Source organism: Bolinopsis microptera, chromosome 5 (genome assembly GCF_026151205.1).
Source record: "Bolinopsis microptera isolate Bmic1 chromosome 5, MBARI_Bmic_1.0, whole genome shotgun sequence".
NCBI lineage: Eukaryota > Metazoa > Ctenophora > Tentaculata > Lobata > Bolinopsidae > Bolinopsis > Bolinopsis microptera.
In genome coordinates, this window is record NC_087076.1 from 21824929 (window position 1) to 21846088 (window position 21160).

A 21160-nucleotide genomic window follows, 5' to 3' on the forward strand; every position below is an offset into this window, starting at 1 on the left:
ATACTGATGGCGAGTGAAATCTTTACTAATAGCAAGAGAAAAATAATTTCTAAGAAGGCAATGAAATTTACCAGTTCCATAATAAATGAAAACAGATATTTAAGACACAACTTTTTATCAATATCATCGAACCAACATTCGCTAAAATAGCATTCAAAACTGAAAATAAATGCCACAATCACAAATCCCCATGTCCCCTAATAAAAGTCAAGACTTTCTGTTCTATATGTTTTGAATATCTGTCCAGCAGAGTCAAACGAAATACAACTTCACAACAGAACATGAGTGACGCAACTGCAAGATATTACTGCACAGTCACCGCTACACTGTGAAGTGTCATGCAGCTCAAATTCAGCACTAAGGTGCCGACTGCACAGTAATATGAAGATTTAATTGTAGCATGAGAGTACCAGTACTGTTTACATACACTCAAATTCTTTTTAATTTACATCCTATGAGATAATTCTGCCTTGTCAAATGAGAGCACAAATTTGATAAAAGGAAATTTTGTAGACGTGATAGTAGTTCCAATCTGTTTAACAAAAATTTACAAGAATAAAGTGGAGTTAAAATTCGTCAAAGGTTCCAAATGTGCTATGTGCATGTGCAATCAATTAATTTGTCGAACTCCAACTTCAACAAAAATGAGTTTTATAATATTATGTACAATGTTAAACATTAATTCGGAATATAACGGACACTTCAACATCGCAATAGTTCAACAGTTCAACATAATTCAACCCCCAAATTACGGCAAACCACCGCTCAACCCCAGCTTTTTCTTGTCAGCCATTTCGTCCAGACCTGTCTTGCTCTCCGTTTCGTCTTGCAACATGTCCTGAGCTGCTATTGCTTTTAGCACGCTTTTTTTACTCGTCTCCTGTAAATAAATAAAATTGATACACTCAGGACTCACCCTATTTTACAAGAAACACTGTTATAATATTCACATTTAATATGCAAACCAATACAGATAAAACTTATAACTTGGCATACATATCTACAATATATCTTAAATGAAATTCCACATCAGATAAATTTTAAAAAGCCCGTTTAAAAATCCATGCAACAAATGTTTGATCACCAATTAATTAATTAACAACCACTTAATTAAGTTGTAAATACCTGCACTTCACCCGCTATCAGCAGTTCATCAAGGACAAAGTATGCTTTCTCAAAGTTGAATATGATATCCAACTCGCAAACACTTCCAAAATATTTGTCCAGCAGCTCCACATATCTGGAATATTTAGTTTGGTAAACCAGGTATTCAAAGATTAAGGTTTGGGTGTAAAATACTTTAAATGTCTAAGTTTAACAAAGACTGCCAAACGAGTGTTGAGGAATTAAAACGTATGTATTGTGAACCTGTTACAATTATAATAACGGTAAGGCACATACTTGAGATCAGTGTACCTCAAATAATGGCACATGAGCTGTACTTATACCTCAAATAATGGCACATGAGCTGTACTTATACCTCAAATAATGGCACATGAGCTGTACTTATACCTCAAATAATGGCACATGAGCTGTACTTATACCTCAAATAATGGCACATGAGCTGTACTTATACCTCAAATAATGGCACATGAGCTGTACTTATACCTCAAATAATGGCACATGAGCTGTACATTGACTGTTGCGATCAAAATTAAGTCACAGATAATTATAAGAATATCCAAAAAGAGCTGTAATATCACCCAAAATCTACAAAAAGCTTCATCAACCATCGACATCACCCCAAACCTGTGAATAATCTCCAGGGTGAGCAGCTCATTATCACCACTATCAATAGCCACACAGAAGAACAGACTAGCGTATCTCTTGTACACAATCTTCTGATCTCTGTACTCAAGGAAGGAGCACATCTTGGGTTTACGGGACAGTATCATCGTTATAAGCTCACGTGTTGTCCTGCGCTTGGCTCTCATGTCGATTGGGTTGTACCACTTTTGGAGACGGAGTTTGCCTTGTCGGCTGAACAGCAGCATGTACTGAATCATCGTGTAGCTAGCTAAAGAGTTAATTATTATTAATTAACTAATTAATTAATTAGATAGCTAAAGAGAGAGTAGAGTGGTAGTGAAATCTTGTTGCTAGATACAGGTTGTATTCACAAGATGAAATTTATTCACTGATTCAAATTTACTTAATTAATGATTAACAATAAATATGAATTATTTCCTAGAGTAAAATATTTATGTGTAACCATAATTTTCGTTAATTCACACGACATGAAGCAATAAAGCTAAAGGGCTAAAAGTATCACTGCAATACTTATCTGTTATCAATATCACAAATACTTTAATACAAACACTTCGTCGTTACTCGTTTCTAGCTTATTTGTTAACTCTAATTTAACAAAGTTAAATACAAAAAGTTATGATACAAATTTTAAAACGTGGTTTTCGACTGTCCCATTCTCTTATTATCTGTAACACAGCAACAAAGTTCATCCTCTTAATTCATCATATCAATCAAACAATTATCAGCTAACTTGAAGCGTTATCGATCAGTCCTTCAAGTAAGGAGCCTTAACAAGGAGCCTAAATAAGGAGCCTCAATAAGGAGCCTCCTTCTTCTTCAACTTGAACTTCTTATTCTTCTTCTGAATAAACTGTTGCTCGCTCTCAACATCGCTCTCCGTACTGTTACTGTTAACAGCAGCAGCTGAGGTGACCGAACTCTTACTGAACAACCTCTCTGACTCCTTGAACTTCTTATCTCTCCTTTCTTTGTTCAGCACGTTGTTCTTGGTACTGAGGTACCCGTCCCAACCTCTTATGATGTTACCGTAATGTGATGTGTCCTCTAGGTAGCTCCCTTCAAAAAGGTAGATTTGTCGCTCCAGGTTTATTAGGTTTTCTTCTAGTTCTTTCTTTTTCTGGAGACACTCTGCGTATTCTAATTTGTCTTCACTTGATATGCCCGGCATTGCGTTAGACATGTATTGTGTACCTGCTTGATAATTCTTGGTTACGAACGAAGAAATTATCATTGAGAACACTTTATTATTTATATTTCGGCAAAATATTTTACTTTCGGCAAGATGTATTTTTTAAAAACCTTGAAATAAAAAAACTCCACTCTCTAATTATAAATAGTATATTAGAATAATGTTATTCTTACCATATAATATAAATTCATCAAATACTAAAACTGTGAATTAACATGATGAAATATAACAAAAGTAAAAACGGAAAAAGGTTTTAAAAGATTAAAAGGCGCATCCAGCATCATACAGTCATATTATGCAAGCAATAGATTATTATAGATTCAAGCTTCAATGGTCCTGCCATGAGGTCGCCGAGTAAACAATAATTTTTATTAAGAGCGGGAATGATTTACCAAGTCACAGATAACACACGCCAAGAATGGGCACTTCCCCTCCAGGTGCAAATTTCAATAGAACTCTCAGTCATGATTAAATAAGCCAAGAACACCGTAACAAAGTTAACCGAAAAATCAAACCCAGGTTTAGCACCAAATGGATAGAGTGGGATATAACTTCAGTGCTCCAACAGTTCCACAACTCCCAAAATGACAATATCACCTATAATTTCCCCTACTCCATATCATCACCCTCGTCATCAGGCAGTATGTTGACATCTGGGAGCAGCTCATCCTCCTCCATCTCCTCCTCACTCTCAGCTCCTCCTCCCTTCTCCATACTGACACATTCCTCCCCTATCAGGGTCGCTACTGACACGGGGAAACAGGACAGGTCCTTTAGGTTTACCAGGACTACCTGTTAGGATATGGTTGGTAAGTGTGGGTAGATGTGCTGTTTGGTATTATGGTTAGGGAGACTAGAGAGAGACAAGGAATTTAATGTTATTTTTGTCAGAGTGAAAACGTGTTTATAGGTCCAGTACAACGACGTCTTCTAATCTAATATATTGCAATGTAAATACTTTCTAGAACTCATGAAGTTAGAAGATAGGGCAAAACTCTACCCAGGGACAAAAGGATTTCGCAGTTATTTTGGCCAAAAATCGCGATACCGCGAATTACATTTCGCGGTATATTAAACTATACATAAAATTTGTCGCAAATAATGGGAAAAATCGCGATTCCGTACATGCCGCGATTTTCTTTTGTCCCTGACTCTACCTGATTAGAGTCGAAGAATTTAGGGACGCTGACAACCAGAGTCTTCTGACCCTGATCTCCTTCGCTCATCTTCGCATCAAACTTCCTCTGGTTCCCCACAAAGTAAACATGAGGACAATCTCTCAGGATAAAGGGATCCTCCTCGTCGTACGGGTAGCATCCTAGCGTGTCCGGACATGTTGGGGCAATGTGACGACACTTCAGGGTAGTTTCAGCTATCTTTACTGAGTCTCGGAGTTTTGTGTATTGTTGGATGTTCTGGATGTTCTGTCCGGAGGTGCCGAGGAAGGAGATTCCGTCGATGTCAGCTTCGTAGGGGTTGGTTACACTTTGGAATGAGGTGTATTGGGCTGCCTGAAATGTACCATTTTACGGAAGCTGAAAATATGTATATTTAGTTCTGAGTCGATTTAACTAATTTAAACTATTGATTAACCACAATATAATCTAAAACTAATATGAGAGGCATTATTTGTAAACGGTAGTCTCACACTGACCTGAGGGAAAATACAGCGATGTAGAGGTTGTTGCGGTAAGGAAAAGGAGGCGGGATCAAACTGGCCTGGCATCAAATCCACAAAAATACAGCTCACAAGCTGTGTCAGAACATCGTCTAGTTCTTGTGCGGCGGAGATACTGGCTGCTTTGGTCTTGGTGGTGAGGTACTTGGCTTGTTTAGCTGAGGTGGAATCTCTGGTGTGTTTACTGAGTGAGTCTCCCGCCACTATCAACCTCACTACTTTAGAGTAGAATGTTTGGTCTTTGAGGGAGCCTAGTTGGCCTGTGACGAGGTCTACGAATAATTGGAGTGGCATTGGATCGTATTGGGGGTCTCCGAGGGAGATTCCACTGATAATCGCTACATACCTGAAGGAATCATTATTATGCGTTATATGTAACAAGATATGTGCGAACAGTTTGCATCGGAAATAGGAGACAGTATTTGGCAAAATTATTTTTAAAAATCTCAAAAGCCATAAAACCCATTATAAGGAGAATATTATGCACGAAACCCAATTTAACACCCACCTATCATCTGATACAGGTTCACTAAGTTCTGAGTTCAGCTGAGCTGGTAACCCACAATATGACCATTCCTCAACCTCAAACTTGCCTCCTGCTGTCTCCTTCCCTTTAGCACAGATCACAGTCCCGGTAATGGCATCATGTGTCTCGTGGTTCCCTATCAGGGTTATTCTCTGGGTCTCATCCTCAAGGAAAACTAAGTCTGTTTGGTGGGTGTATCTCTTACGTTCTGGGAGTGGTTAAGAATTAAGGATATTCTAGTGATTCATAGGAAGTGTCGATCAAATGAATGGATTACATTAATTACATTAATTAATTAATTACATTAATTACATTGGATATAGCACATTACATTGGATATAGTATGTTACATGTGTCTTCAAAATAGCATTATTCCAAAAATTCAAAAACAAGCCCAATCACCTCTGCGAGCATTAAAATTAACTCAATTAATTTACCAGGTTTGGGGGGAAGGTTAACGTTTTCACTGAGTTCACGCAGAATATTGGGCTTTAACTGCATCTGCTTGAAAATGGTCCCAATAATAACACAAGTCTTATTTTGCTGCAGATCATTCAACTGAACTTGAGGCACATCAAACCATTTATTCCTGGCAACCGCCTCCAACATTGGTCTCATGACAGCTAATCTGGCTGCATAGAGGGGTGCATATTGTCTTTTTAAAACACTTGTTTCTCAACTTGAACCGTTCTGATAGATTTGTGTAGTTGCCATGGAGACGGTCTATGGGGTCTGGAGGTGTGGTGGTTGGTGGGGAGATGAGGTGATCTGATTTTATATCTGCTGTCAGGTGGGAAACTACTTCTGTTGTAGGTAAAATCATCTCTCCCTAACAAGATAATTCGGTTAGCGAGAATTAAATAAAGTGGTTGAACCCACCACGCCGCCACATTTCAAATTGTGACGAGATTTGTGAGCAGCGTTTAAAATCTGGAATTCATAGGCATCCAAAGAATAGTGAAATTGCGAAAATTAAATTTTAAGTTACGAGAGAAGAGGCAGATTGGGTTGATTAAATTACAACAGGTGTCTTGAAAAGAAGTAAAATGGTTTAGACCTAGTCTAATGGTACTAAACTAATTTTTAATTAACGTAATAATCTAGTTAAACATTTTCTCGACAACCTTTCAATTTAAAATTTTAAACGTATGACTTTTCACCACTTAACTTTTCTCCATTTTGTAATAAATCATCTAGTTGTGCGTTCATACTTTGTTCTTGATACTCACTTTATGTGAAAAAATACCTTTAGCAAAAATACCTTACAGGACATATTTATGGCGGCCTAATTTGCGACGACCGAAATTTTGGCGGTCTGAAAATATGACGAAATTGAACAAAAACCGTCAAATTTCGGACGTCACAGAAAATAAGGGTATTTTTCATCATTTTTTGTGACAGTAAGCAGTAAGGAAATTTCTGAAATTCGGTAAAATCATGTTCAAACTTAGTCTGTATTAAGACTGTAAGACTTTCATGTTAGCACATACATGTATTTTAATGCAAATTTAAACTGTATTGCTTGACATTCAATTCGTCATTGGTGTGGTGATAATTTGTCCCAAGATGCCAGAATTTATTTATTTATTTTACTTGATATTACTTTTTAGAAACAAAATAAAGCAGTGAAGGCACAGTCATTGAAATAAGCTAAAAGATAATGCGACGGATTCTATTACGACGACCGAAATTTTGGCGGTCCGAAAATATGGCGAAATTTTCGGAAAACCGCCACATTTCGTACGTTATAAATATGTCTTGTAAGGTAACTAGATAGGTACGGTGCAAATTCAATCCATACCAACAAACTTTTAACGTTTTTTTTCCAAATTTTTAAACAAAAACACTTGCAAAAACACTAATTGCAAAAATTTAAAACTTATTACATCATTGCAATTGCCAAGTTAACAAGTAAATCCGACATTAAGAATAAGATGAAGTTTTTGGTGTTTTGTGCCCTGTTTGGAGCAGTATTTGCCCACACTTGGATGAGTTGTCCTTGGTCTTTTGATGTCGACCCTGGCAGGCCAGCAGATACAGGTTTGGAATTTTGTTCTTAATTTTCATAATTATTTTCACTTTATAATTTTTGATTCATTTTATGTGGTACTAACTTGTAACTTGTTTTATGTGGTACACCCTGTATATGAATACAAATTATACTGACATTTTAAGCAGCAGTTTTTAATGCATGGGTACACAAAATGTAGATCTTGATAATTTTTGACATAACATCACACTAAATAACAGTTGGACCATGTGAAACTGAGAATGTTTGGCACGGCGTGAAATACCCAAACGAGTATAAAGCTGGGGAGAGAATGAAGGTTGGCTGGACTAGTAACAACCATGCTGGAGGATGGGTCAGGATCGCTCTTGTTCCATATGGACAGCATAAAACACACAAGTCTTTTGATGACAACGTGATGAAGGTCACTTGCTACGGACACGATCAGCGCCCAGGTAATAGCCAAATAAATAATTACACACAAATAATATAAACATGATAAATAGAACCACCAAACTTTAATACATGGTAAACCAGCATTAACCTTTTCCTGGATATGACTAATATAATATAAACAATTCGACTAGGACAAACTATCTATGGAGACTGCAAGCATCCCTGTAATGCCCGTGCTGGGTGTGAATACCAGGCCTATGAGGAGGACAATGCTCGGTTTGACACAACTGTCAAAATCCCCCACAATTTGGCTGATGGAAACTACGTTTTACAGATCAAGAGTGCAATGAGCTCACATCCTCACTTTTATTACAGTTGTGCTAAAGTAAAGGTAAGGAAACATTCAGCAAATAAGCCTACAAAGGTAACCAAAGGTTGCCAATGAAAAACACCCAACAAAAATCTACCAAAGTTTACTAAACACTTAACTACCCCAGGTCACTGGAGGTAATCCAAGTATGAAGTGTCCTCAAAGCAAACTTATCGTTGTCCCTCACTGTCTCAAAGGTACTGCAGTGGCACTGAAGGAGTACACTAAAAACTCTAAACCAGCTCAATTCTGTTACAAAGAAGATGGCCCTGGGTAAATACACTTTCTATATAACCATGGTTTTCATCAATCAATTTTTATCAGAATCAATGTACAACTGCACATGCGCTGCTAGAGTGCACCCAAACATGTCCCTCCATCCAAGTTAGATACATGCTCCAGGAAACATCTAAGGAAGAAATTGAACCATAATAGATGAGAATAGTGTAACATGTTTAATTATATACATTACAATACAATTTTCTCCAAGCTTTGCTTTTACATCTTTTAAGATCTATGGAAGAGTTAGATTACAGTGTTATATAGATTAATAACCTACTTTGACAGGTACATTGATGCTGACATGTATCGTGTTCCCAAGAACGTACAATGTGACCCAAGGATCACTTGTGCTGTCAGCATTGACGGAAAGGGCTGCAAGAACCAGCACAAAATGAAAAGCATCACCAATGATTGGAAACCAGAGCAAGTTTGTGGAGAGGTAGGATAGAAATTAAATTTCTAATACTGAGCCAGTAATATCATTTGTTCAGTAACTACAAAAAACAGTTGAAAACTGATTTAATCTATGTTACACATACATGTTACATGGTAAGGTCTCCTCCTAGTCGTTGGAGTGGCCTGCATCACACACATCGCGTTGGCGGCGTAACATATGTCTCCACTGTACTCGATTGGTAGCCAAAGCTTCTGTTGTGTCGTTGTCGATGTTTTCAACACCTGTAAACTTAGCAGCATCTTCGAGTACGCAGGACTTCCAGTTCTTACGGGGTCTGCCCCTTGACCTCTTTCCATAATTTGGCTTCCAGTTTAACAGAAACCTCGGTAGTCTAGAGTCTGGCATTCTAACTACATGTCCATACCAACGTAGCCTGGCAGCACTGATGAAAGTCTCAACTGACTTGATGCCAGCCCTCCTAAGAACTTCGTCGTTGGTCACATGAAAGAACCATTTAATCCTAAGGATCCTTCTCAAGGAGGTTTGATGGAAAACCTCGAAGCGTTTCATCTGCTTTTTGGTGGTGTTCCAGACTTCAGCTCCATACAACAAGATGGTGAGGACAGCAGCCCTATAGATCCTGATCTTGGTTGGAGTCTTTATAGTTCTGCTATTCCAAATGTTCCAGAGCTGATGAAAGGCGCCATTAGCCTTCTGGATACGGACATCCAGGTCTCTGTTGATTGTCCCATCCCCACTGATAGTTGCACCCAGGTAGACAAAGTTGCTAACCTGCTCGACGGGTTCACCCTCAACCGACAGCTCAATAAATCATCCTTGATGAAAGGTCGCTGGGAGGCGCACTTGCTTACAGCCATGCATTGGGTCTTCTTTGCATTTATTCTGAGCCCAGCATAGGGGCTGTAATGAACTAATAGATCAGTTGATTCCTGTAGGCCTTCCCCTGAGTTGTCCATAATAGCCATGTCATCAGCATAATCGGTGTCCAGAATGACCTTTTCCTCAACCATCTTCATCTCTTTCTGCAGCACTGCGCCTTGACTGATGATCTTGTTGGTCTCAGCCAGAAATGCAGAAAAGTTTAGGCAGAAATTAAAGACAGGAGGTGCTTGAATGTCACCCTGACCTGTGCCTGAGTTAACATCAAACCAGTCTGTCAGCTCCCCATTAACCCTCACGGCACTCATGGTACCTCCAAGAAAACAACAAATTTTTTCAAGAAAACAACAAATTTTTATTTAAATCAATTATAGCAACAATTTGAAAAACTTTAAAGCTCTTCTATTACCATGGAATATACTACGGGTATGGTGACTTGGGCTATTGAGTTGTTAAGTAGATTAAGATTAGTAAACCTGCACTTGCATTGTATATTTTATAAAAACTAGAAATTAGGCTTCACGGTAAAATGGAGAAGCAGGCTGATCTTGGAGAGAGCAGACCGTAAAGTTTACGCACCCACCAGGGCTACCTACCTACCCCAGTTGTTCTTTTTGGTTTATCAGCTTGTATTGTTATATTTATGGACCCCAAGTCACCACACTAAGAAGGAGTATGTAAAAAAAAAAAAAAAATAATAATAAATTAAGTTAATATCATCATATCTGTTTAAAACTGAGGGACTGAAATATTCTGACATATTTTTCAGGCAGCCCATAGTGTCTCATACTGCACCAAATAAAGTCCCTTCTGATAGAATCGAACGCTGCCTTGAAATCCACAAAATTAATGTAAAGAGGAATGTTAAACTCAAGACAGTTATGAATAATAGTTCGGAGAGAATAAATCTGATCAATACATGAGCGGTTCTGTCTAAATCCGCACTGATTTTCCCTGAGGAGACACTCCATACCAGCATGTAACCGCTTAAGAAGAATCATCTGAAAAAGCTTGGATGCTGTAGACCTTAAGGTGATCCCTCTGTTGTTCCCGCAGACTGAAGTGTCTCCTTTCTTCCCAATAACAATGATCACACCCTTTAACCAATCTTCAGGAACAGTCTCTTCTTCCCACACTTTCTTGAATAGACACTCTAGTTGATCAACTAGAGCACTCGCACCATACTTCAGTTGCTCGTTAGTTATCCCGTCCACTCCTGGGCTTTTGTTGTTCTTAAGCTTTGTCAGGGAATAACTAATCTCGTCTCTGGTGGGTGGTCCATCCGAACAAGAGAGAGAGTTAAAGTGGGGTTGGGGTGGTACTGTGTCAGTGTGTCAAGGTCGGCAAGGTCGACACTTGATAATGGAGGGTTCAGAAGTTCAGTAAAGTGCTCCTTCCACCTATCCCTCTGCTGTTGGGGATCCGTGATCTTCCTACCGTCCTTGTCCCGGACACAAGATGCTTGAGGCTTCTTGTTCTTACCAGAGATCTTCTTGATCTTTGCCCATACCTCACGCTGCTGACCTTTGCTCGCTGATTCCTCAAGATCAGTAGCTACTCTAACTGCCCAGTTATTGTCGTCTAGCTTGCTGCTTTTCTTGACTAACTTATTAAGTTTAGAATACTCTGACCTGTTAGCGTCTGAGTTTGGGTCTTTGCGCTTAAACTGTGCCCGCTGAATCAATAAATCCTTGGTCTTCCGTGACAGGTGTTGCTCCTTTGCCTTCCGGGGTCTTTTGCCTAGTACCTCCAGTGAGACATCAGTGACGGTCTGACTGAGATTACGCCACATATTCTCGAGGTCGACCTCACTATCCAGACTTGCAAATCGGTTTTGAAGAGCCACATTATACTCTGTAACCGTAGTACTATCCCTCAGGCGCTCAATGGCAGGCACATTGGGCCTGTTGGCGTTGATCTTTGTCACTGACTGAAGTTTGATTTTCAGCAGTCCTAGAACCAGATAATGATCGGAGCCGATGTCTGCCCCGCGACATACCCTAACATCAAAAAGTGACTGACGAAACCGCTTTCCAATGCAGATATGATCTATCTGATTGACGGTGAGCCCGTTGGGGGACCGCCATGTTCCCTTGTGAATGTTCTTGTGCTCGAAGAGAGTTCCCCCGATGACAAGCTGGTTCGTCGCACAGAAATCCACAAGTCTCGTCCCGTTGTCATTTGATGAGCTATGGAGTGATTCTCCACCGATGACCGCTTCACTTCCATATCTGCCTGATGTTACTTTTGCATTAAAATCGCCGAGCAGTAACTTGATATCGTGACGAGGTAGCCCATCAAATGTATCTGTGAGTGTCCTATAAAACTTATCTTTCTCACTCTCCTCTGCACCCTCAGTTGGAGCATAGGCCACAACAACAGAGATGTTAATTTGCTTACTATGCAGCCTAGCAGTTAAAACCCGCTCCGATGTGGGAGTGAACGATATCAGGGAGTTTCTGATTCGTTTTGAAAGACTGAGACCGACTCCCTGTCTCTTGATCCCGTCGACTCTACCGGAATGGATGAGTAGACTGCCATTGTCCAGTAGAGTGGTGCCAGATCCAGGCATGTGAGTCTCGGTGATCCCCAAAAGATCCAATCTGTACTGATCAATGTTTTGACTAAGTTGGTAGAGCTGTGTAGATGAGCTGACAAGAGATAGAACGTTTTAATCTACGAATCAACTTATATTAAGACCAGCATTTTAATCGATTATCAGGGTTTATTAAATTAAAAGGAAATCTTTAGGTCAAACCAGCACCAGCTCCAACTTGTGATGATGAAATTAAGAACCAAGGAGAAGAAAGAATTGATTGTGGAGGACCGTGTGCAGCTTGCCCTGTTACCATGCCTCCAACTACCCCTGCTGATCGAGTTTACAGGTATATATTATTTTATGATTCATAAATACAGCTGTACCGACTTTCAGCAACAGTAATTATTATATACAAATCCAGCATTAAAAACATATAATAAATGTATTTCCCTAAAAATCATTTTTCATAATTATTTGCAATTGTTTTGGCCACACTCTTTGACTGTCATTAATTTCAGTAAATTTGAATTCAAGAAAATAGCCTATCCATCGGAGGGGTACATCAATGGCAATGCTATAGTCCATGTCAGACATGCAGTGAAAAAGTGGCAAATGACTCTATTCTTCGATAGAAAGGTAGAGATCAGTCAGTTTTGGGGCGGAAAAATTGTCAGGTATGTCAATAGAAATAAGTTCACCATTTTCAATTAAAAGTGACACTATTTGGTTTCTTGCAAAAAAAGCAAATCTATCAGCTTCAATACATGTTATCATAATATACATGATCTATACTAGAAATATTCAATAGTGTGAATGAATTCAAGACAGTATACGTGTTTGGAAACAAAAGTTGGAATGGACGAGTTCCAGCGGGAGGCAAGGTAACAGTGGGATTTGAAGGAAAGTTCCCAACTGGTGCAGTGGACACACCGAATTTGATGGGCAAAGATTTCGTCGGTAAGGATTCCTTAAGAAAGGTCTTGTTAATGTTTTGAATGCTCTATATTGTTTAATAGTCCTTGACTTCTGTTAAAACTGTGATGCTAACACACAACAAAACTATTTCAGAGCCATGAGTCACATTGGATGGAACACTAAATATCAACGAATGTACAGTTAGATAAAGTCAAAGCTGGAAATTTATTATTCTTTCGTTTGAAAATAAATTATAGTTTCACTTTCGTTGTTTTTGTCAAAACTCAATTCATTAAGCATTATATAATGAAATAGCTAAAAAAGATTGTGGTAGGAAATAATACACAAAATTGAAATACACCGCCAAGAAAGCGAGTTATCTCATGTAATGTCACAAGTAATGTCACGATCATTAAGAAATCTCAACCAAAACAAGCTTTACGAAAAATGTACGCGAGCGCTCAATTTTGGAAAAGAACAATTCCAACGCATGAACTCAGCTTCATAATATTATATCCATATCGTGCGCGGCGCTACCATACCTCATTAAATTTATTCAGTTGCCCCAAGGCTTTTTGTCTGCTACACAGTACACTTAACTATTAAATGTACATCTAATGACACTCATTCCTAGTATATGGCTATGCTATGACATAAACAGCTCGTGTTGTTACTTTTTTTAATTTGAAATTTGTCCCACGAATTATTGTTACCACACGTTGTATAAGAGCTTAGTAAAGAGCAACTCTATGTCTTTTTCTTGTCTCATAATTTTGCACCTACACCTCCCCTACCAGATCTTAGCCGCTTCGAGAACGATTTGTGTAGATGGTTTTCTAAAATGAGAGCTAAAGTTGTATTTGATAGCTTTAAATGTGGACCCAACAAAGCAGATAAGAGAGTTACTGACATGGAACGTTGTCTTATAAAGACTGATGCATCACGTACTTTCGAATCTTGTAAAAACCCTGCACTTGAGGCATTTATAAAATTCTGCAGAGCAGAAGTAGACCTCCACAGGCCAACTCAGAAATTCGTCTCACCAGATAACATCGCTGCGCCCATCAGAGCAGCTCTCAAAGAAGTCAAAGGTTGGAAAGACATTGTAATCAGACCATTCGATAAAGGAGTAGGATTCTTCCTTCTTAGTGAAGAAGATTATATTCAACGAATAGGTGTACATTTAAATGATAGATCTGTATATAGTATTGTAAATAATGTAGATGATTTAGTTGTAGAATTGATTGATAAAATTTCGAATTGGACAATTGAGTTTAAAGATGAATTAGGTATGTCCAAGTCCCCTAAGATATCTGGTAAAAAGGTCCTGCTAGTTATGTAATATAAAATATATTTATGTTTGCTTTAATTGATACTAAATAAAATTGTTGTTTTCTTGAAATTGTTGTTTTCTTGAATAGTACTAATGTTTAAGTTGAAGTATTTTCGGTTATATTGACTGTCATGTTGATATTATTTAATTAATGAAATTTATTCTTGTATTCAAACATAAAAGATGATGTAGAGTTTTTAATATGACGTAGAATTATAGTTAGATCACAACGACCTATACTATATATGCGCGTTCGAATAGAAAGACTAAGTAAAACAAAATTTTTTTAAGTAAAACAAAATTTAAATTTTATTGCCACTACAATGAATAATAATATCATAATAAATATAAGTAGACATCCGATAATAAACTTGTTACATCCAGTACAACCCAAGATGTCAGCCGAGAGAAAGCTAGCATGTTCATTGTTGATAGTTTTTCTAACGAGCATACTTAGGCTGTACGGAAATAGCTTTAATGTTTAATTCTACGTCATATTAAAAACATTACATCATTTTTGCTAGATACAAAAATAAATTTTAAAATAAATAACTCTTTTGCTGCTTAGGCGCGGCAGCACGCTGGGTCCACATGTTATACAGCGTGTAGCAACACAGCGCTGAAATTGTAAGATGATTGAGATATAACATATAAGCGGTGCGCCGCGCCTAAACCTAAAACCATAAACTTTAAATTGTAAATATTGTCAAGATATTTAAACGAGTTTTGCGAAATAATATGACATGCTGACTTTGTAGGATATTACAATTATACCCGTGCCAGTTCCAAATGTGAGTCAGCGCTTAAACCAAAAGCAGTTGGCAAAAGGAGCCAGTTGCCTGCAAGAGCTTTACTAGCACCCGATTTACCACTTTTGGAGCACAAACTCAAACCTAAAACCGGCCAAGCACAAAAGTATGTTATCGCCACGATTGGGTGGATTGATTCCCAAAATATTTATCAGCACGCGGCACTAATAATATGAAGTTCATTATCGAATTTTAGATATGCCATGGATCGTTTAACACATTTATAAAAGGTTATTAAAGAATAATTAATGTTTGGTTGTTGGTATAAATCGATATTAATCAATTATTTAAAATAGTATTTGTGTTTGTTATTATTAACTATTGAGTTACGTTCGATTTAAATATTAAAACACTACTACAATACATTTCACAAAACAGAACGACGGGGACACAGAAAGGAGAAGGACAACACATCACACGGACGGAAACTGCTGCTGTTGACGAGTATCTGATTATATTAATTATGGGTCTCTTGTTCATTAAAATAGGTGTGATCATACTTCTAGAGTATATTGGGCTGACACAGTTGCTGCAAGGTTAACATTGGGGTCCAAAACCGGGAGTGTGATACAACTTATTTTCGCGTTACGTAGTAAGAGGTACAAAATATAAAATATAAGATATAGATGACTGCAAGTTTACGGATATAGCGCGGCGCCATTTCATCATTCTGGCGCGGTAAATCACGCTGGGTAATGAAATGATAAAGTTATACAATGTTTAAGTTTCGCGCGCTACGTTTACACAATATATTTGTGAGTCCGTCCCACGTTCCAGACGAACACTCCAGACAAGTATAGACCTGCAAGCTCTTTTTATTTGTTAGTAGATGGTAGAGCATCCTGGGCTATACTGGTTCTAACAAGTTTATTATCGGATGTTTACTTATATTTATCATGATATTATTATTCATTGTGATGGCAATAAAATTCAAATTTTGTTTTCCTTAAAATTTTGTTTTCCTTAAGTATCTGACCAATCGATTATTTTAGCATTGTGTTTAGTGTATCAGGCGTCCTCTGGACGGCATATGACTTTATACAATATAATTAGGGAGCGATACTGGAATTATGCTATTTATTTTTTATAAAAGATCATAACATCGTTATAAATAAACTTCTGTTTAACAGGAAGAATATTTAATTCATTTTGCTCTGTAGCAAGTTTTAATACTTTCACGATATTATATATTTTGATAATTGAAAGTTTTTGTTATCTTTAAATTGACTATATTATTAAAAGAGTCTTCTCGGCCCAGAAAAAGGGCATTCGCGCTGCAGATAACCAATACCACCGCTATTTTTATGACAAAGATCTGAATAGCACACCTTCACACACAAAGGAAATTTTCAATAAACTAGAAGTATTAGCTTTACCGAACGTGATAGCTAAATGTATATTATGCTTAATGCACAAAGTTTATTCTAACACTGCACCACCAAATATTATAAGAATGTTCACTGTTTCAAACTTAAACGCATCTAGAAGAGAACCTGAGTTCTTTGCAGTACCATTTAACCGTTTATGTAATTCAGACAAGAGCATTTCTTACATTGGGCCTAAGTTATACAACAAAACAGTCAACATTATTAACAAGGACATAAAATACGTTACCGCTTGCCTACAAGACAAATTCCTAAATTCATTCAAGTCTACAGTCAGCAAGCATGTGCTTACTGCACAAGCACTTAACCCGGATGACAAGGACTGGAACAACTCAAATTTCGTACTTTTAGAAATGTAAATAATTTGGTACAACATACGTTGATCATAATAACGAGCAACAAAACTTTAACCTCATAACGAAAAAAGACTATCTTCGAGCATTTTTTACAATGCTATCGATACCGCGCAATTTCACTGTCATTTAAAACTTTTAAAAGATAAAAATATCACCGCACATTCTTCAGACCCTGTGTCGCTGTTCTAAATTTATGTCAAGAGATAAGAGTTATTTAATATTCTTAATAGTACTATTTAAATTTGCTAATAGCATAATCATATTTTATACATTATTAATATTTTATACATTGTGTGCATATATTTATATTTGATTGTAATTAAAGATTTTAAGGCGTTAGTGCCGAGTAATGCCTTCGGGTAGTGCTCCTCAATCAATATAAATATCAAATTAATAAAATATCAAATTAATAAAATAGTCCAATGGAATAAACCTAGCATGCCTTGGTTGCAGTATCGCTTCACTTATAGGTGCATATAGGCCATAGGGCCTGATGTTATTGCTATGACCAGTTTACTGGTCAACTGGTGTTTAGGTGTCCCTAATTTTGTTTACACTCGGTCACTTGTCACGGCATGTAATTGTGTAACAATTTGAAAGCTTATTGATTAAAAAACACTACTATATATAACAAATAATTGTAGATCATGAGTACGATGCTGTGGCATTAAAACGTTGAATAATCCCTTTCCTGATAAGAGCCAGTTCCATGTCACAACAAACGGGATCAATACAAAATTTGCCAAAGAAACATTACGAATATGCGACTAATAAGTAATGTTCCGATCCGGATATTACAAGTTTATCTTCATTATATCTTGAATAAGGTTGGCCATTTATCCATTTAAGTTTTAACACCACGCTTTTAGAATTTAGATAGCTACAAAATGTTCGAGATGAGCTGCAGTTTGAGGGGACCATATGACAGAACAATATTCAAATATGGACCTAACTAATGCTAAATAGAACGATCTTTTCTGCCTTTTATCAGTAATGAAATGTAGCCCAAGTCTGGAGTTAGCTTTAGAAACAAGCGCCTTACATTGTGCTCTCCAATTAAACTCTGGATATATCCATTTAAATAAAACTCTAGATTTATATTTATAGTAAGCTGTCACTCTATTAACTAATTATAAATGCCCCACATTTCTAGTTATACTCCCTTTAATACAACTACAATCCAATACTGCCATATCTAGACCAGTGTCCATGTAAAACTTTTCTAGGTTGCTGTTTGGTGTTAGCAATAGCACACAGCATACGCACTCCTATTCCCCATCAACTTATATCTAAATTAGTTAAAGAGTGACAACCATACTTACTGAGCATTAGGCTTCCCTTAAATACCAAGTTTAGTTATTTTTATTATAATTTAACTGCAATAAATGGCAGAACATTTTAATATTTATTTGATTGAATTACTGTTTGAACCATTGAAAACAGTGTACTTACAAGTAAAAGTGTTTGTGTAAGAAGTGGTCAAATTCTGAAACATCAGTCCGAATTTTAGTACAAATGAAGTCAGGTGCTTGTGAACACAAGCACAAGAGAATCTTGTGGTTTCAGGTGTTACTTGCTGGTTACTTGTTGGTTACTTGTTGGTTACTTGTTGGTTACTTGTTGGTTACTTGTTGGTTACTTGTTGGTTACTTGTTGGTTACTTGTTGGTTACTTGTTGGTTACTTGTTGGTTACTTGTTGGTTACTTGTTGGTTACTTGTTGGTTACTTGTTGGTTACTTGTTGGTTACTTGTTGGTTACTTGTTGGTTACTTGTTGGTTACTTGTTGGTTACTTGTTGGTTACTTGTTGGTTACTTGTTGGTTACTTGTTGGTTACTTGTTGGTTACTTGTTGGTTACTTGTTGGTTACTTGTTGGTTACTTGTTGGTTACTTGTTGGTTACTTGTTGCTGTTTTCGTATATGAACCAACAACCCATAAGGATCTTCAATTGACAGAGATTCCGGCTGGTGCTTTTAATAATGGCCATATGTGTCACCACCAGACAATCATATAATTTCGTCAGTCAAACATTGTATGGTAAAGATCACATGATGTGACCTGTTCACCGTTTTGAAGCACACTGTTTAAAATTGAAAAGGCTTAAAAAAAATAATATGTGTGTTTGTGCGATTTGAATAGTATTCCTGTAACGATACAAATTATATTTTAAACATACTTTTAAAAGTTGTTTCGAAGACTTGAAATCACACATAATGTCGCTATCCATCAAAGGAAAAAATTGAGAATTTTCGTGAAAAATCGAAATATACACTAATTTGCAATAATTGATCAGGAAGATGACGATTATATTCTGCATATACACCGACAAATTGTCATTTAATTAGCATGCTTATTTATTGGGTATTCTGGAGTCATCATGGAAAAACCTGTAAACCTAGCTTAGAATTTAGATCTCTTATAATCAGCAGTACTATTACTCTTACTTACTTATTTGCTGTTTTAGCTGCGCTGCAGCAGGGCCATCATCTGAAATGACCACCCTTATGCTTTACTTCGGAAAACCATGGCTACATAGTTACGCTGTAACCGGCACTTACAGGAAACCGAAGGATCAAGTACTAAGGCCAGCGACGGTTGGTGATTCGTAGATTAGTTATTTGTTAATTAATGATAAGCTGCTACTCTTATGATGTTGGTAAAACCAGCTGGAAAGCAAAAAACAGTCTTCCTTCGTTTTTTCAAATATCTTATTAGTATATTCAGATGTACTTGATTGAGATATAATAAACTGTTGCCCTGAACACTGCTTATGTTACTGCTTTGTTTGATTTAAAGGTTTAAATCAAACAATTGTACGAGAATCTGGTGAAATCAGAAAATAAAGACATTATCAATACTTGTGGGGGTTGTTACTGGCTTGCCTCAGTATTAGCCTGAGCTTCCATAGAGGAAACAGCATCATTTACCAGTAATGTTCGGAGAAACGTGTCTCGTCAGTGGTAATTAGAAAGTAAAAAGGTAATGTAGTCAAGACTGGGCATTAGATAATTTCTAAGTGGCGACACATTTTACTCATGATCTATGACAACTACTGTCCCTAAAATTCAATGATATCTCTTAGACGCAATCATACGTAGTCAGTTATTAAATTCAATATAGTGCTTAAAAGTACATTGCAATCGGAATATCATATTATTCCGTACCTCAAATTAATCCAAACTAGGTAATACGATCTTAAACAAACTCTGCTCCAATGTCAAAGAAGCATAGTAGATGTAAAATGAATCTCGCTTGTTACACTAATAAGTCACCTAAATCATTAGCCCCTATCTAAGTTAGAAACGTTCCTTATCATTTCTCGAGCTTAACTTTGTAGAATTAAGGTCACATATTAGTAAGTTAAATACATTATTCAACCTGTTCTTAAACTCCTTAGTCAAAGCAAACTTAAGAGACAAAAATATAGGGGCACATGCAATGGATCGTTACTAGATAATGACAATTTGTTAATTTTGTGCGGTCAAGACTGATAAAAAGAGAGTGTCTAAATACATGTTTTATCCAGATTCGTGAAAAATTCAATCATATCACTTTTACACAAATTAATGATCATAATTCCAATGTTTCAATAAATGAATTCCTCTGTTTCACGTCATTTGTTTTTCTGTTCAGCTACTGAATTCGGAACATTTTATAATGTGTAACAATTTTAACAAAAAGAACATCTGTTGATTTTAAACTTGAATGGTGAGGTTTAACGAAATGAACATCTGTTGATTTTAAACTTGAATGGTGAGGTTTAACGAAATGAACATCTGTTGATTTTAAACTTGAATGGTGAGGTTTAAACTTGAAGTACGTGACGTCTGTTAACCAATCAGCCTTCAGAAGAAGCCACAAGCCAGTAGCCAAATCGCTGTTACAACAAATATGACTCAACTAATCATTCTCCACCAGCTTTGTAAATTAAGGCTTTTGTACTTGCAACTTATTGGGTGGTCAATGGTCAACCCGACAGTTCAAACTCGATTACCGAGTGGAAAGTGATCCGATACTATTTCTGAGTCAAAAACTCCTGGATCGGGGGGGGGGGGGGGGGGGGGGGGTCGAAAGTGTGTTACTGCTAGACCCGAGTGCTTAACATTTGTTTTCTCCTTTGTGAACGGAATCAATAGAGTTAAACACATAACTCACTGGTTGTGAGCACGAAGCTGGGTATTTTATACCTTGTAAATTTAACGTACACGGTTTGGAAACACCAAATTTGTAAACTATTAGTGGTTTTAGGTTATTGAAGTGTGGAAAGTGCGTTAATAGTATTACACTTTGCGGCAAATAGCAGGA

At 37.1% G+C, this 21160-nt stretch overlaps 4 protein-coding genes across 4 annotated transcripts; 1 reads left to right on the plus strand and 3 right to left on the minus strand.

Moving 5' to 3' along the window:
- Nucleotides 1-74: 74 nt before the first annotated feature.
- Nucleotides 75-2097, minus strand: LOC134815747 (AP-1 complex subunit sigma-2-like). Its single transcript, XM_063824323.1, has 3 exons — nucleotides 1750-2097; nucleotides 1126-1240; nucleotides 75-880 (listed from the first exon to the last, which is right to left on the minus strand). Exons 1-3 carry the CDS (start codon nucleotides 2004-2006, stop codon nucleotides 749-751), a joined length of 504 nt encoding a protein of 167 aa, XP_063680393.1. The 5' UTR covers nucleotides 2007-2097; the 3' UTR covers nucleotides 75-748.
- Nucleotides 2098-2563: 466 nt separating this feature from the next.
- Nucleotides 2564-2938, minus strand: LOC134815545 (chromatin modification-related protein MEAF6-like). The gene has a single exon (XM_063824086.1). The coding sequence runs from the start codon at nucleotides 2936-2938 to the stop codon at nucleotides 2564-2566; it is 375 nt and encodes a 124-aa protein (XP_063680156.1).
- A 535-nt stretch (nucleotides 2939-3473) lies between these two features.
- On the minus strand, nucleotides 3474-6035 carry LOC134815318 (DNA polymerase delta subunit 2-like). The gene is given in 6 exon segments (XM_063823836.1): nucleotides 3474-3751; nucleotides 4117-4470; nucleotides 4614-4983; nucleotides 5146-5371; nucleotides 5601-5823; nucleotides 5825-6035. Coding segments are annotated over 6 exon segments (1518 nt in total). The 5' UTR covers nucleotides 5987-6035; the 3' UTR covers nucleotides 3474-3568.
- Nucleotides 6036-7072: 1037 nt separating this feature from the next.
- LOC134815339 (uncharacterized) lies at nucleotides 7073-13215 on the plus strand. Its single transcript, XM_063823858.1, has 9 exons — nucleotides 7073-7203; nucleotides 7414-7626; nucleotides 7759-7958; nucleotides 8065-8210; nucleotides 8505-8658; nucleotides 12268-12401; nucleotides 12574-12729; nucleotides 12864-13012; nucleotides 13124-13215. The coding sequence occupies exons 1-9, from the start codon at nucleotides 7098-7100 to the stop codon at nucleotides 13129-13131; spliced, it is 1266 nt and encodes a 421-aa protein (XP_063679928.1). The 5' UTR covers nucleotides 7073-7097; the 3' UTR covers nucleotides 13132-13215.
- The last annotated feature ends 7945 nt before the right edge of the window (nucleotides 13216-21160 follow it).

Coding starts and splice junctions, on each gene's coding strand:
- LOC134815339 (XM_063823858.1), top strand. CDS start 7,098: ATGAAGTTTTTGGTGTTTTGTGCCCTGTTTGGAGCAGTATTTGCCCAC. Junction 7,627..7,758: donor CGGACACGATCAGCGCCCAG/GTAATAGCCAAA, acceptor CAATTCGACTAG/GACAAACTATCTATGGAGAC. Junction 8,659..12,267: donor CAGAGCAAGTTTGTGGAGAG/GTAGGATAGAAA, acceptor GGAAATCTTTAG/GTCAAACCAGCACCAGCTCC.
- LOC134815545 (XM_063824086.1), bottom strand. CDS start 2,938: ATGCCGGGCATATCAAGTGAAGACAAATTAGAATACGCAGAGTGTCTC.
- LOC134815747 (XM_063824323.1), bottom strand. CDS start 2,006: ATGATTCAGTACATGCTGCTGTTCAGCCGACAAGGCAAACTCCGTCTC. Junction 1,241..1,749: donor ACCCTGGAGATTATTCACAG/GTTTGGGGTGAT, acceptor TAAATATTCCAG/ATATGTGGAGCTGCTGGACA. Junction 881..1,125: donor TGATAGCGGGTGAAGTGCAG/GTATTTACAACT, acceptor ATTTATTTACAG/GAGACGAGTAAAAAAAGCGT.